The 17,109-nt window shown below is 30.7% G+C and overlaps 1 protein-coding gene across 3 annotated transcripts in view; it reads left to right on the top strand.

Moving 5' to 3' along the window:
- Coq2 (ubiquinone biosynthesis protein COQ2, mitochondrial) overlaps nt 1-16,423 on the top strand; it is a 70,366-nt gene extending 53,943 nt beyond the window's left edge. For 2 of the 3 annotated variants that reach the window (XM_035365590.2, XM_035365591.2), the window contains 2 exons: nt 6,514-6,702; nt 16,125-16,423. In XM_035365590.2, the coding sequence (XP_035221481.1) occupies nt 6,514-6,702; nt 16,125-16,331 (396 nt within the window). In that variant the 3' untranslated portion in view covers nt 16,332-16,423. The remainder of the gene's footprint in view (nt 1-6,513; nt 6,703-16,124) is intronic. The other variant, XM_035365592.2, reaches the window with a different exon arrangement.
- Nucleotides 16,424-17,109: the final 686 nt, after the last annotated feature.

Raw genomic sequence — 17,109 nt, 5'->3', positions numbered from 1 at the left:
TTGTACTACATAATAAGTAATTACGAATAAAGATAACCACAAAATTCTCAATTGCAGTGATAGAACTTCCTAATATTGTGCTATGTTTTTCATTAAAACCTGCATGCAAACAATAAACTGCAGCATGCTTTCATGTATATCTTATTTAGTTTGACAGACAAATGGAATCAAGGGTTAAGAACAGTGCCTCCAGTGTCTGGACTTCGATCAGCATTTATTTACTCTGAAATTTTAATTTTTAAGTATAAATATGGTCTCATCCCACTGAAGAAGCAGATATGCTAGTTGTAAAAAGGTGTTTAAGTACTTATGGCATGATTATTCCCTTTTGCTTTGTGCAATCGGTTTGGTGCCTTCATCAGCCCTGACTTTTGGCTGCATAGAGGATGCTGAGTAATTATTGCAGGTTTTTTTGTTTAACCTTTTGTCAATTATCTAAAGGGATTGAAATACTGTGTTCCCGTTAATTAATGTATAGTAGTTTCAAAAATTTTTTTGTAGTGCATCAGTTTCATCCATGGAGCATAAAGGCATTGGACGTAAAAATTTTCCTAAGTATTTAATTTTATCATGTAGACATTACAATATTCATTCTTCATGGATCCAGGAAAGCCATGAATCTAGATTTGTCATCTTGATAAATTAGATGCATTATCTGATGAGAATCCTACAAATATGCAAAATAAATCAAGTGGTTAAGTAAAATTTTCTGAAAGCATGTTCATTCATTATTTTGTTCACTTTTATTAATGAACTTATTTCACTTTCTTAAAATTTACTCAACAGTATTATAAACCTACTTACTCTGAACTACTCAGGTATGTATCTTTCTTTAAAACTGCTTTTGCTCATTCATTATAGGATATCTAACTATGGACAATTTTTAGAGACGCGATAAGCTGAAATTTACATTATTTTACACTTGGAGTAAAAAAAAAAATTAATTACCTGATATCTGAGGTATCCATTTAATGAAGTTTCATATACAATGCTAGCTAAAGCATAACATATACAGTCAAAAGTCTTTAATCCGGACTTGTCGGGACTTCAGCGATTCCGGATTATCAGTTTTTCCGGATTATAGATCATCAATTTAAATCTGGTAAGATGGCATGCAGAAATTATAAAATTAAAAATATGAAACCGTAATTTATGAAATAAAGAGCAATTATGATCTAAAAGGTATCAAAATTTACAAAAAAAAAAGCTTAATATTTATTTGTTTACTTTATTAAACATTTCTTTCAACGTGCGCATGCGTAAAACATACATTACATGAGTATGCTTACAGGAGTCGAAATTAGAAAATTAAAATGAGAACACTATTTGATGTGTATTAGTGATATTTATAATGATGAGGAATTTGATTTAAATTATATCAAAGATGGAGTACATTGAGATGAAAAACTACATTTAGTAACATTTAGTAAGGAATTATAAGCCGAATAAAATAAAAACAGCTGCCCTGAAGATAAGGATAGTGCTGACAGATCAACTTCAGTTCATTGCGCGCCGCGACGTCTCCTCCCCCCGGCAGAGCAGCATGAAATTGATAAACAGATTTTAGAATGGTTAGAGAATCAAAGGATTTGCCTTTATCCATTTTTTTCAGCAATTCCACTTTTTGTTTGATGAACATCAAAACATGCTTTCGCTTTGTAGATCCTTTGGCAGCTCCAGAATCAGAAATTCTTTTTGACATAATCAAGTTCAAGCTTACTTTATAAAATTGCTCTAACAGTCTGCAAAAAATAATAAGCCAGATGCAATTCGAAGATTAAGGAACAACGCAATCTGCAACATTAACTGAAATAGATAATTAGGTAATTTTAGCTTAGCTTATATCGTCCGTTATACATTAAACGAGCATGCGTAAACACATTATGCGTAATGCATGCGTAAAAGGTTTGTAGCTTTGAGGTCTGGATTAAAGACTTTTGACTGTATTAAATATATTATTAACTGCCTTAAGAACTCCTGCCATGGGTATGTTTCTGATGACATAGTTCAAAGGTGGTTTGAGAAGTGTGCAAATTTCAGTCTAAAAGATGTCTTTTCTGTGAACAGTCACCCTCTGTAAACAAGGAGATATATTAAAAGAAGCTGTTGCTGAAAACTCAAGTTATACAGTTCAAGAACTATCAGACAGAATAAATATTTCAAAATGTTACAGACGAAAATGTCATGGAGAAAACAACGCAAGGCGAAAACTTCATCATACAAAACATCATGATAGAAAAGAAAGCAAAGAGAAAACATCGCAATTCTAAAACATCATTGTTTAAAGTAAAGCAGTACAAAAACTTCTCAATTTGAAATCATCTTCGTCAAAAATATTGTGGTGAAAAATAGAGCACCTGCAAATCATCGCAGATATGCGATTTTCTTGCTTTAAAAACTGTAAATGCATATTAGCATAACGATTTTGAGCACAAAAATGAATGAGGAATATTTCTACTTTTATATTTTTAATTAACTAATAAATTTTTGCTAATAAATTAAAAAGGACGCATAAGTATTCAAAAGCTGAAAATAAATAGAAAATTAATGCTAGTTATAGCGGTTGACAGAATTTTATAATTTTATATTTAATTAAATTTAGATAGAGGTAACCACAAGCAATTGCTTATCTTCCTTTTCTAAACTTTTTTAAACTATATATTTCATGAAATATTACCAATAAAACTTTATAAAAGAGAATTAATTACCTTTATTAGTTTACTATATTAAAATTCTGTTAACTACTATACATAGCAGTATTTTTCTACTTTTTTTTTAATGCTGAAATTTCCTTATTTTTTCAGCAAAAATTTGTTAATTCAAAAATATGAATCATAAAAGTAAAAAATATTTCTCAATTCTTCTTGTGCTCACAAATCATTATCCGAATATGTGAATTTTTATAGGGATGTTATTGTCATGCAATGGTTTATATGTGTTTAATTTTGTACCAAAATATTTTCCAGGACAATATTTTTAAACTATGAAGTTTTTGAATTTTTTTTGACGACGATGTTTTAGAACTCAGGTTTCCTCCTTGCTTTCTTTCCTCCCATTATGTTTTGTATGACTATTTTTTCACCTTGCCTTGTTTTCTCTGTGATATTTTTGGCATACACCATTCCATAAAGTGCAGTTGCAGGATCATTTGAAGAAGCTTGGGTATGTAAGCTGTTATGATGTATAAGTACCATATACTTTAACAGGGCAGAATATACTTGCTCAAGTTTTGGCGTGTCATTTTTTGCTGAAGAAAAATAAACTTTTTCAAAATGGCTCGTTATTGGAGATTAGAAGTGGATACTATGTTACAAGAAAAATATCCTGGGGTAAGCCAAAAGAACCTCTTTTAAAAACATCAATTGACAGGCTGTATCCCAGAAAAGTAATGCTTTATGGATGCTGGGACTACAAAGGAATATTATATACAGTACAAAGTCTTTAATCTGGACATCTATAATCTGGACCTCAAAGCTACAAACTTTCTGCGCATGCGTAATACCTTTGCACATATGCGTTTACGTATGCGCGTAATACGTTTACGCATGCGCGTTCAATGTATAACGGACGGTATAAGCTAGGCTAAAATTATCTAATTATCTATTCCAGTTAATGTTGCAGATTGCGTTGTTCCTTATTCTTCTAATTGGATCTGGCTTATTATTTTTTGCAGACTGTTAAGCAATTATATAAAAAGTAAGCTTGAACTTTCGATTATGTCAAAAAGAGGTTCCAATTCTGGAGCTGCCAAAGGATCTACAAAGCGAAAGTATGTTTAAATATCAATGAAACAAAAAGTGAATTGCTGCAAAGAATGGATAAAGGCATGAAGAAAGTGACAGAGAGGTTAGTGAAAACGAAAAAATTTTGATTGACAAATTAGTCGGCATTCTCGACACAGCAATTACAGGACTTGAGCAGCGGAACTTTTTAACTGAACAAGAAATTATGTCTGTTTGTTATTTAAAGAGAAAGTATTATCACATGAAACGAAGCAACTTAAACAACTTACATTGAAAGAAATGTTTAATAAAGTAAACAAACAAATATTAAACTTTTTTTTTTTTTGTAAGATACCCTTTAGATCATAATTGCTCTTTATTTCATAAATTATGGTTTCATATTTTTAATTTTATAATTTCTGCATACCATCTTACGAGATTTAAATTGATGATCTATAATCCGGAATCGCCGAAGTCCCGATGAGTCTGGCTTAAAGACTTGGTATTATGAATTAATTGCTCACCAAATCAGTTAAAAAATTCAGAAAAATGCTGTTCGGAACTGGTAGTTTTAAAAACAAAGATTGAAACAGAGTATCAGATCGCTCAATCTTCTAGGTGTTGTTTTTCATCACGTCAGTGCTCAGCCCAGGGCTTAATTTCAAAAATTAGAAGTACCAGAGCCCTATAGAAGACCTTCAGAAAGAGGAACAAGAATAAATAAAGAATATGATGATTAAAAAAATCATTAACAATTAAAAAATTAAATAATTCATTATTAAAACAATTAAATAATGGTTAAAGTAATTAAATAATTAAAATTTAATAAAATGCAAAGAGATAAATTAGAATTTAATAAGCAATTTTCAATATAATTTTATTAGTAAAAATAAAGTTTTCAAGATCAAATTTCTACTGAAATTATTGTTCAGTTACATAAAAAAAGTTCTTATTTAGGGCTCTGGTGCGCTCCGGCTAAAATTATAAATTAGCTCAAAAACTAAGAAGTACTGGAGCCAGGCTCCTGTGGGCTCCGGCGCAATTTAAGCCCTGGCTCAGCCCCACATTTTAATAAATGTCAGGCAAAACCTTATTGATTACAGCAAAGATGTCTTGGATCACATGCCACATTCGCTAGACTCTCAGATTTTCATCTCTTCAGAACACTTCAAAATTCTCTGAATGGTCAGGATTTTGTTTCATTAGAGACAATAAAAACACATGTTAGTAACTTCTTCACAAATAAAACTAATAATTCTTTCTCATTTCATGAGAGATGGCAAACTGTCATAAAATAAAATACTGGTTATATGATTTCGATGGAAGTTTTTACCGCTTCATTTGTATTTGTCATAAAAAAACTGCAGAATCTTTTGGGTGATCCAATACTTTCCTTATATATGAAACAGTTTCAAAACCATATGTGTTTTCAGTTTTTGCTATGTATATTTCATTTCTCCTAAGACAAAATTTAGATAAACATAATAATTTCCTCACATATCCCCCCTTTTTTTACTAATTTATCATTCAAAAATCAAATAATTCTCATAAAAGGAAAATTTATGAGAATAATTCATTTTCCGAAAGACATGGCCTTGGCACCCATCAGTTTGCGTGGTTGTGTCTTTATTAGTAAGATGAAAACAATCAGTATGGGAACAAATCCATTTTAAAATTTAGAGAAACTCCTTCTGTAAAGGCACTGGGAAAGGGGAAAATTATGTGGATTTTTTTCAAATTTTCAGAACCTGTTTCTAAAGAGCTGGGAGAGCATGTGGTATACATAAATAATTATTTTATTTTGTACCATCCGCTACACGGCCAGCCTTTGTCTAGCTTTTAAATGTACCGTAAAAATTCCTAACACTAAACATTTAATTTAAAACCTGCACTGAATTTTACTCTGCAGAACAACTTTATCAAAAAAAAAAAAAAAAATCACTAAAAATGTATCACACATTAAAAAAATTACAATGAAATAAGCAATATCCTTTAATACAAATATTAATTATCCTAATAAATAAATTAATCAACTTCCTGTTGCAAAATCTTAAGAATTCAAATGGTATAAAGGGAGTTAAAAACTTTGTTTCCTAAAAAAATCATGCATATAATTAAAATTATGTATAATTAAAACATAATATAAAAAATTGCAATGAAATAAGCAATAAATCTCATATTTTCAAAAGAAAACAGTCAGAAGTCCAGTATCCAAAGCAGTGAATGAAAAACTTGCCAAAGCCAGATTTCTAAAAGAATGAAACTATCATCAGAAAGCATAACCATTCAAAATTGTACTTTGACATAATTCAAAATATACAAATCTATTTTACATTCGCTAACAGAGAGAGAGAGATAAAGAAATTCTTTCTCTTGTGCGTTACGAGACACATGCGCGTCAGAATAAGAAGATTGCAGTGTGTGTGTTGCATGTCCAAAAATCAAAAGAAAGTAAGCAGTATTTTATCTCATATTTTCAACAGTCAGCAGTCCAGTATACAAATCATTGAATGAAAAACTGTTGTCAAAACCACATTTCTAAGAGAATGAAACTATTCCAAATGATGTGATTTCAAGATAAAATTTAAAAAATCTGATTCGAATTTTGAAAAAATCGCTTCTAGGTGCACTGGCTCTTGTCTAGATGCACATATGTACCAAATTTCATAGCCTTGGGATGATTAGCTTATGCACAGCATGAACAAAAGACACAGACAGACTCTTTCTTTTATTATATGTAGAGATTATTTCAGAAATTTACTTTTCTGATTTCCTTTATATGCATTTTTAGGATAAAGTAGATGATGTTATAATAAAAATTAAATCAACTGCTCTAAAATTTGGAGAAGATACAAAATACTACCTTGCTGGTTTTTCTTCTTCAATGTTAACATTTTTAATCCTGGCTGGTTATTCTGCTGAACAGACTTGGCCTTTTTATACATCCGTTGGCGTAACTGGAGCATTACTATTAACACAGGTAAGTATATTTTAATACTGCAGCTTCTAAAATTTCAATTTTTGCATATATTTAACAGTTAATTATTCCCATTCATCATCTCAGTTTGTATCTATCATTAAACCTTTAAGCTAATCTGAGTCTTAACATGAATGAAAAGGAGTTTTATGGTTTAATATAATACCAGAATTATGACATTTTAACTGTTTTGTGTCTTTACAAAATTTTTATGTTAATATTTTCCTCACCTTTTCTGCTTTTTTCCTCACATTAGATTTTTAAAAAAATTTAACATCATACAAAGAATGGTTTGTTTTCCCTCTTTGAATGACTAGCTAGTGGCAACTCAAGTATGATGTACTTTCCTTCCTGCTTAAAAAATAACAGAATTGTGCATTTTTTGAAAGTTTTCATTTAGTTCAGCTTATTACCTGTAAACTTATTATATTGTAATATTATAACCTATTACAGTCAAAAGTCGTTAATTCAGACACCCATAATCCGGACATCAAAGCTACAAACTTTCTGCGCATGCGTCGCTTTGACACATGCGCATAGGCGTTTATGCGTGCGCCTAAGACCTTTACGGCTGCGAATATGCGCGTGTGCATGCGCATAATGCGTTTACGCATGCGCTAATGTATAACGGACGGTATAAGCTAAGCTAAAATTATCTAATTCAGTTAATGTTGCGGATTGCGTTGTTCCTTAATCTTCGAATTGGATCTGGCTTATTATTTTTTGCAGACTGTTAGAGCAATTTTATAAAAGTAAGCTTGAACTTTCGATTATATCAAATAGAATTTCTGATATATATTTACTAATATGTAAAGGATCTACAAAGCAAAAGTATGTTTCCAAGTCCATTAAACAGAAAGTGGAATTGCTGCAAATAATCGATAAAGGCATCTCCTTTGATTATCTAATCATTCCGAAATATGTTTATCAATTTCACGCTGCTCTGCGGGGGGAGGGAAACGACACGGCGCGCAATGAATTGGAAGTTGATCTGTCAGCACTATCCTTATCTTCAGGGCAGATGTTTTTATTTTATTTGGCTTATAATTCCTTACTAAATGTAGTATTTCATCTCGATGTACTCCGTCTTTGATATGATTTAAATCAAGTTCCTCGTCATAATTCTCTTCCGATAGTGAAGAAAGTGACGCAGAGGTTATTGAAAACGAAAAAATTTTTATTGACAAATTAGTCGGTATTCTCGACACAGCAATTATAAGACTTGAACAGCGGAACTTTGTAACTAAACAAGAAATTATGTCTGTTTATAGAATTAAAGAGAAAGTATTATCACATGAAAAGAAGCAAGTTAAACAACTTACATTGAAAGAAATGTTTAATAAAGTAAACAAATAAATATTAAGCTTTTTCTTTTTGTAAATTTTGATACCCCTTAGATCATAACTGTTCTTTATTTCATAAATTACGGTTTCATATTTTTAATTTTATAATTTCTGCATGCCATCTTACCAGATTTCAACTGTTGATCTACAATCCGGAATCGCCGAAGTCCCGACGAGTCCGGATTAACGACTTTTGACTGTATAACTTATTATAGTACTTAAGTAAAAAGAAAAGTTGGATCAGCTTATTAAATTAATAGTTGCAGAATTAACTGCAAATGAAGTGATTTCCATATTTTGCAAAAGTACTATCTCTGTGGTCGTTAATAATCTACTTTACAATACAACTAATTGAATGTTATTACTTGAGCTCCAAAATGGTAGTTTAATATAAGTGTACCTTATCATTTAAATTTTAGTTTTATGTTAAGTGTTTAAAACTTTTATATTAAAAAAAAACATACTCACTCAGTTTTATCTTAAGATATGGTAATTAGAAAATTCAATTACCTTATTTGTTGAATACTTTTAGTTTATTATACTTATATAGGGAAAGGTATCGTATATTCAGGTTCTTTCTCCCTTCTTTTATTGCTTGCTAGTCCAAGTAAAAAGTAGAACCTTACATATGAGATCCTCTTGTATTCAGACCAGTATGATATATAATAAATGTAACTATCAACATTTACAGATTTGATAAATTGCTACAATTTTTGGAATAATCAAATATTGCCATTAGATCATGAAAAATGGTTGCTATCTTTTAATTAGAATAAAAATTTTATTTTCATTAGAATAGAAATTTTATTTGTTAAAAATATTAATGCACTAAACAGTTGTTCAGCATTTGATGAGAATGCAATTTTGCATACATTCATTTTCTTAATTATTATTTAATTTGCCAATTTCATGCATATATGGTATGCTGCAGAGTGTTGCCATGTTGCCATAGAAGTTATGCAAATTGCAAAAAAATTGGCAGTGAAGAATTTTCTGTTATCAGATAAGAAGACAAAGAATTGAGACAGAGAAATAAAGAATTGTTATACCGTAATTTCCGGAAGAAAGGCCGCATCAGCGTAAACGCCGCACTCGAGAAAAATGGCGGGGAAAAAATTAAAATTACACAGAAACACCGCATCAGCGTAAACGCCGCAGTAGATTAAATTGCGCGCGACATCGTCGTGGGCCGTATAGATGCGAAAACTCAACCTAAGTCCTGATATATGACATACCAGTTAAGAAAAATGCATGAAATGAAACCATAACTCAAAAATAAATTAAAGGTAAGAAATGTTTAGCTTCTGTGCCGTTTAGAGACATTTTCAAAAATATTCCGCTCCCTTCTTACTTAAAAACTATCCAACTACTTGTACCCAAACTGATGGGATCTGTATTTGGCAGAATGCCAAGATAAATCCATTCATGCTGAAGGGGAAATACGTCAGAGTTCCAGAGTTCGTTATTGGGAGGCAGGTGAAGTCGTGTCCGCCTTTGAAAAAAATTGCAGAGGGAGAGGATGGGTCCTGGAAGATTCATCGAATGGCAGAGGAGAGAGACTAAAACTGATGAGAATGTTGATTTGAAAGGGGGAAGAATGTTATTGTTCTGAGATCTCGTTTAGGGTGAATAAGGCATGTAGGTCCGTTCAAGGGAAAGAATGTAAACAAAATAACGTTCGCAAAAAGCAACTGAGTGGGAACAGCACCAGTCTATGCACAATGACAAGGCCATCCAAACTATGTACAATGACCATCATAGGAAATATTTTATTTTTAGTGCACCTAAACGCCGCACCCGCTGAAAATTTAAGTTTTAAACACGTAAACGGCGCGGCGTTTCTTCCGGAAATTACGGTAATCTTATCACCAGCCAACTGTGAATGTAGTGATAATGAAGAAAAAGTACCTTTAAATTATAAGACATTCAGCAAATTGTTTAAAAAAAAAAAAAAAAAAAAAAAAAGGTACAGGAAAATTTGACAATGGAGTTTGATCCAGATGAAGAAAGAAGAGGTTACTTTGTTAGAGGCATTCAAAAATTCTGCCATCCATACTGTAAAACTTTTACTTACTCATTAAGTGACGAAAGGATTTTTATGCTCTCTCTCTCTCTCTCTTTCTATATATATATATCCATTGCCAGCCTTCATCTGGCTTTTAAATGTACAAGAGAAATGGCTGAAGGGAACACCAAACATTACATTTAAAAACTGCGTAGAATTTTACTCAGCAGAACAACTTCATAAAACAAAAAGTTATTATGTATAACAAAATTGCAGTGAAATAAGCAATATCCCTTAATACAAATATTAATTATCCTAATAAATAAATTAACGAACTTCCCTTTGCAAAATCTTAAGAACTCAAATGGTATAAAGGAGGTTAAGATCTTTGTTTCCTAAAAAAATCAACTCAAAACTTTTCAATATCTTAAAAACAGTGAAATGAGCAATAAATAACATAAAAAAATTCTGAAAAGCAAAGTATAATTAATGATATTGTATCTTATATTTTCAAGAGAAAAAAATACAATGAAATAAGCTATATCCCTTAATACAAATATTAATTGTCCTAATAAAAAAATTAACCAACTTTCTGTTGAAGAAAAAAAAATCATGCAAAACTTTTCAATATGTTACAAACAGTGAAATAAGCAAAAAAATAACGTGAAAGCAACTGAAAAAACATAAAATTAAGCGCAGAAGTTTATTCTGCAGAACAACTGTATCAAAAAAAAAAAAAAAAAAAAAAAAAAACAATGAACATGATTATATATAAATGACAGTGAAATATGCCAATCTCTTAGAAACAGTGACATCAGAAATATGATGAAAAATTGTTGCCAAACCCATATTTCTAAAAGAATGAAACTATTCAAAATGATGCGATTTCATCAAAAATCTATCAACAACAATAAGACAGGAAATTGTTGCCAAAATCACATTTTTAAAGATGTGAGAAGTGTACTCAGTAGCTTCATTTAAAAAATTTTTTAAAAATACAAAATATTATCATTTTTCCAAAATTCTTTTTGCAAAAGTAGTCACAAAGATGAAAGTTTAAAGTGTCCAAAAATCAAAAATAAATAAATAAATAAACCGTACATTTTTTTAAGTAAACTTTTTTAGAAAAAATATCGTTGAAAAGGCGTTAAGCTCCCTTTGTTAAATAAATTCGTATTTAATTGATTTGTTGAAACACGAAATTTATTTTAAGTTCGTAAAATAGCTAAGTACCTACGTTTCATGACGATGTGAAAATGGAGTGTGTAGAGTAAAATCTTGCTTTCCTTTTGCCCATTATGTCTCAAAATGATGCGATTCTGTCACAAAACATAAAATTAAAAAATTCTAATTTGAATTTCGAAAAAATCGCTTTGAAGTACACTGGCTCTTGTCAATATGCACCTATGTAGCAAATTTCGTAGCCATGTGTCTATTAGCTTACGCGCAGCACGAACGAAAGAGACACACACCTGACACACAGACAGACTCTTTCTTTTATTATATGTAGATATATATATAGTAGGTAGAAACATTGCAGCGATCTTGCTAAAAGTTACCAGGAGCTGTAGCTCCACGAAATAGTTCAACGCTGTATTACTAAAATTTGAACTAAGAAGAATTTTTTAAAAAACTTATCTGGAAAAACTGGAAAAAAAAAACTGTAAACACGCAAAAAAACCCGTTAAAATTAATGTTGGAAGACATGCGAATGCACGAAAAAATATCTGACCGTTGTGATATGTGAAAAGTTAATACATATATAAAATATATTGACGGAAAAAATATATATGAAAAGTTAATACACATAAAAAATAGATTGATGGAAAAAAAATATACCAAAACATAAAATGCAAGAATTATAATGAAAACATAAATTGCTAAAATACAAAAATACAATAATTAAAAACCGGAAAATGGTAAATTAACCCACTCGCACCCTCTGCCAGGCTTTTCAAGGGAAAAATGCCTGAGTGTGCGAACTAGGCCAAATACCATTACGCGTTTCGCCGAAACAGACCATTGAAGCTCTTGTTTGATGCGAAAAAATTTTTTTTATAAAACATGAATAGTCCCGAATAAATCTTTTTTGGAGCTTCACTGCTCTGTTCCTTTTTCCCGACGCGTCCGCTGAAAAACACATTAGGGTGTTAAGAATAAAATTGCAACTCCAAGCAACGTAAAATTAAAAACAAAATAAAATAAATAGCGGTCTGCTATTAGTCAAAAAATTACAACAACATACAGGCTGGTCCTGCACAGCCTAAAGAAGATAGAACTTTTATAAAGAGAATGGTGCTGTAGTCAAATTAAGATGCAATTAAATTTGCTAGAAAACAAATGTCGTTGGGTCTTATTAGGACCAAAAAAACACAGACAAAAGAAACGAAAAAAGTGAGCTGTGAGGGTGCCGTCCTTAGCATCGCGAAAAAATTTGAAAAGGGTGCAAATCCCCTCCGTGTTCTGCCAACCTTCCTTCTTGTCATGTGACGTAGGTGGGAGAAACAATTAAAACTGCATAGGCCAGTGGGCTGAGATTGTAGTTTTGGCGGGAACTCCTGTTCCCCCCTTTTTTATAGAGGGTGTGACAGACGTGAAAAGACACGGAAAGAACTCAAAATGGCGTCGGTCAAGTTGTTAGAAGAAGAAAACTGCTACAAATAAGTGAAAATGGCTAATTCAGCTAAAATTACTTATTTTTGGCCACAAAAGAAAGAGTAAATTGGAAAAAAGTCATTTGTTAATAAAAGTCGTCATTCTTCAAGCTAGAGGGCGGTCAAGCTACTATGAAAAATGAAAGGCCCGATTTGTTAATAATAGTAGAATTTGGCCATCTAAGTAATTTAAAAGTATTAAAACAATAGTATTAAAGTATAGTGCCAAAATCTTTGGAGGAAAGAAAATGTATTTACGAGAATAATCTGTACATTTATACAATTTTTACATTAGATTATCTGAATCAGCCATCCACTTTATACCGTCCCATTGGGCTTTGAGCATAAAATTTCATTATCCAAAACAAATTATCTAAAATTTGGTAAGGCTAATGCCAGCTTTTTTTTTTAAGGTATTTTTAATTATTTTATGAGGAATTTGGTTATTTTTCAAAATTGTGACGAAGTAAAGTATTTCTTCTTGTAAGTGTTCTGTAGTATTACATATTCTTTTTATTCTAAGTAGCTGTGAAAAAATTGTGTTAATGATGATTCTTTTGGAAATATTAGAATTCCAGTTGTTAACTTTAGTGTAGAAAAAGTGAATTCTCTCCTCTTGTCATAGACTTTAATAAAATTGTAATCAGTAATATTTAGGTAAAGGTATGCTACATTATTTTGCACCATATTTGTATTATTTAGTTTTAAGCAAGTTGGGTAGTATATATATATAAAATTGTTTTTAATTTATACCATACGTAGCAAATTTTTTAATGTAAACTTTACGGAACATAATTTTCCAATACATGCAATATATTATATTATTGACAGAAACCCAACATTTTGTAAGAATTTACTGTACATAAATTATCAAATCACATGTATTAAAAAATGAAGAAACCTTTAAAAAATAATTTGCTATAATGTACATAAAAACTAAATGTAAAAAAAGTAAATACCATTGAGATATTTTTTAGTGTGCAAAGCACCAAATGAAATACACATTATTACTTATGTTGATACATAATTATTTATCTAGATGAGAATTCTAATAATCTGATTATTATTAAGAAATAAAAATTTTGAGTGCTACCATGGCTATACTTTTAAGAATATCTTCTTTATGCAAATGATAGTAATATATTGAACACAGAAGTTCATAAATGGTTTTTGAATAAAGATTTTTGGTTCCAAAGGTGCTGTACATACCATGGTTTGAGAACTACTGAATTGGAGGATTGAATTATTTATGTAAAATAATATGAATTATAAAACATAAATAGAACTGTACATCAAAATATAATCAATAGTGCATGTTATTAATTTTTCCCCTGAATATTCTTTCATTAAAGTAGTTATGTAAAATCCTTATCTATTTTAATATTAAAATAAGCAGGAATCAATCTCTCAGAAGTTATGTTAGTTTATTATTATGAGACCTTTTGTATTTGCTATCATGCTTTGACATGATCTTAACCTATACATTTAAGGCCCGTCTACATGAAGCGATTTTCTCGGCCGACTTTCTCGTAAAGCAACAATTTTAAAGATCTGCACACGCGCCAAAAATTTCAGAACTGGTCTTCACTGCTCACTAGCGTACGATAAAGTCGGAGTCTCTAGCCAATAAGATCGCTTTGAGTGATCATGTGCTTTTCTCCTCATTTGGAATAATAAACATGGCTGCATTTTGTTGGAGCGAAACTCAAATTTTCCAACTAATACATTTCAATAGAGAAAATGTTATGTTGTTGGACACAAGTAATGTAAATTTTAAAAATAAAAAATTAAGGGATTATTTTATTTTGGTAAGCTTAGTCTTCCCCATTACTTTATATATTCAAATATTTTGCCATGTCATGGGTACTAGATGAAAATATTCAGAAACTACTTGAAACTGTGGTCGCACTTATTGACAAAATTCAAAAAACAAATTCTCCAGTCGAGAAATTACGGGCCGATTTAAAGTAGCGCAAAGACTCATTAACTTAACCCCCAAAAATGGGACTTAATCAGGTGACAAAGTACATAGCTTTTCCGACACGGCCTACAGGAGCAGCGATCATAGCCCAGTGGTAAAGAGTTGAGCAGGTTTTCTCCGTACATCGAGGTCATGGGTTCGATCCCCCACCTTGCATTTGGACTTTTTCAGCCTGCAAGGACTTTTTAATTTCGTTTCTCCATCACTAAATTCGAACTGCATAACTTAAAAGTCACTTTTTATTTTTTGCCTTCGGGTGTGGTGTTTATTGAATTTTAACGCCTTTCTTTTTATTCTTCGAAGGGCCGTTGGCACGTGTTTTTGATCTACTGTGAAAACTTTAGTAGTTCTGTACCAGCTCAAAAGAAACTCACTCAAAAGCTAATTTGCTAAAATTTATTAGCTGATTAACTGATAGAGTCATATGATTATAGTTTTCAGACTGTATTATTTATTTAATTAGGCTGATATTAATTTTCTAATGTTCAATAAATATACTACTTAAGACTTTGCACCTTTATGATATTTCTTATTTGAAATTTTTACACTGAAATTACACTGTTGCTTTGTAATGTAGTAATCTTTATTCTTTATTACTACTTTTTACTCATACTGGTTTGATATTCATGACATTATCGTCTATTTATTATTTAATAAATATTTTGATTTAAAGCACAGTAGGTACATATTTTTTCTGAAACATGGTTATTTTATTATTTCAAGATTTAAGTGCACAAATAGGAGTGCCAGAAAATGAAATTTAAAAATAAATAAATAAAATAAAAAAGGAGTAATTTGTGTACTCATTACACAAAGGAAAAGCATATTTTTTAAAAAAATTTTGCTGCAAACTAAATTTAGCAAAAAATCAAAATCATGCGGCATCATCTGTAAATACTTTTCGAATTGTACCGTGTCTTCAATACGCAACTCCCGGAACAGACACCATGAATTTCTTGTCGTTTGACCCGATTTCTGGTCCAAACGCATTTTCTTTTTTTTTTCTCCCTTCTGTAGCAGTAGCTAAGTTCAAAATTGTAGCTGTATCTATAGTAGCAGTTTAAAATAGTCATCCATTATTTTGACTATTTGACAACACCGTAAGCTTTGTTTACAAATTGTAAACAGTGTGACGCTGTAGAGGACGGGAACACTTCCTTTCAGTGATTGGCTTAGTAAATTCCTGTACTAACGAGAAAATCGTTCCGTGTGGACAGGCGAGCTATGTCAGATATTGTCAGCCAGCTAAGTCAGCCGAGAAAATCGCTACGTGTAGACAGGCCTTTACTCTTTTATACCTCCTGGAACTTGGATAAAAGTTTTTCATATGTAAAGAATGTGAATTTTAATATGTGCATTGTTTTTCATATTGTGAAAATATATCTCCATTCTTAAAATCTGCAGACTATTGCTTACATTAAAATGAATTATTTTATTTATAGATAATATCATTAAACATCAATGATCCGCAAAGTTGTTGGAAGGCATTCAAGTCAAATACAAGAATAGGACTTATTATATTTTTAGGAATAACTGGCAGTAGTTTGGCAAAAAAGCATGTTGACTTCAAAATGAAGAAAAGTAATTTAATACAGCAAGAATCTTTTCTACCAGAATCAGAGATTACTTTGAACAAGGCTTTTTCATGATATGTTTTATGTAATGTATATATAATGGATTGTTTTAATTATGAAATTAAGATATAGTCACAATTAATTTATTAAATTCATTACCAAATGAATTGTTTCAAATTTTAGTGTGATGTACATAACGTTTTGAGTAATTGTTCATTTTCCATGTTATATCTGTCCAAAAGAATTTTAATATTCATCTGTCCTGTAATAGAATATCAGATAGAAAAAGTAAAATTGGCTTAATACATATAGCGAAAGAGATGATTCAGATTTAATTAAAATTAACAGCATTTCTCATATTTTTCATATCTCTGCATTATATTTTACAAAAACTTTAAAGAAGCATTACATACTTTAAAATGATTTGGAATATATTTCGTATGACGGTGCTTTTAGTACGTGTTCTGAAAGCACTGTAACTCTGATTTATCAAAATTTTTTTAAGAAGAAATATTCTTAAATGTAGTTAAGACACAATAACACACCGAACAAATACTAATTCAGAAGTCAAACAAAAAAATCAGCGTTATATTTCAAATTTGAAAATATAACACTGATTTTTGTTGTTTGACTTCTGAATTAGTATTCTTAAATGTGTCTGAATGCTTAATTTTTTCTTGTACTTAAGTTAATTCTGCATTCTATCACCCCACCTCCCCAAAAATATCTCAAAAGAAGATAACTACTGCTAAAACTTAAAGAAACTGATGCCATCAGGAATGGAGCTTGTGGCTTAATTTGACTCAGCATATGAAATCTTGTCCAAATTAGACACAGGGAGGATTTTTTCAGT

The sequence above is a fragment of the Stegodyphus dumicola genome, chromosome 9 (genome assembly GCF_044657685.1).
Source record: "Stegodyphus dumicola isolate Sdum_Otavi_A_Nest chromosome 9, ASM4465768v1".
NCBI lineage: Eukaryota > Metazoa > Arthropoda > Arachnida > Araneae > Eresidae > Stegodyphus > Stegodyphus dumicola.
The sequence above is the reverse complement of the archived record's forward strand: the minus strand, read 5'-3'. Positions and strand labels throughout refer to the sequence as shown.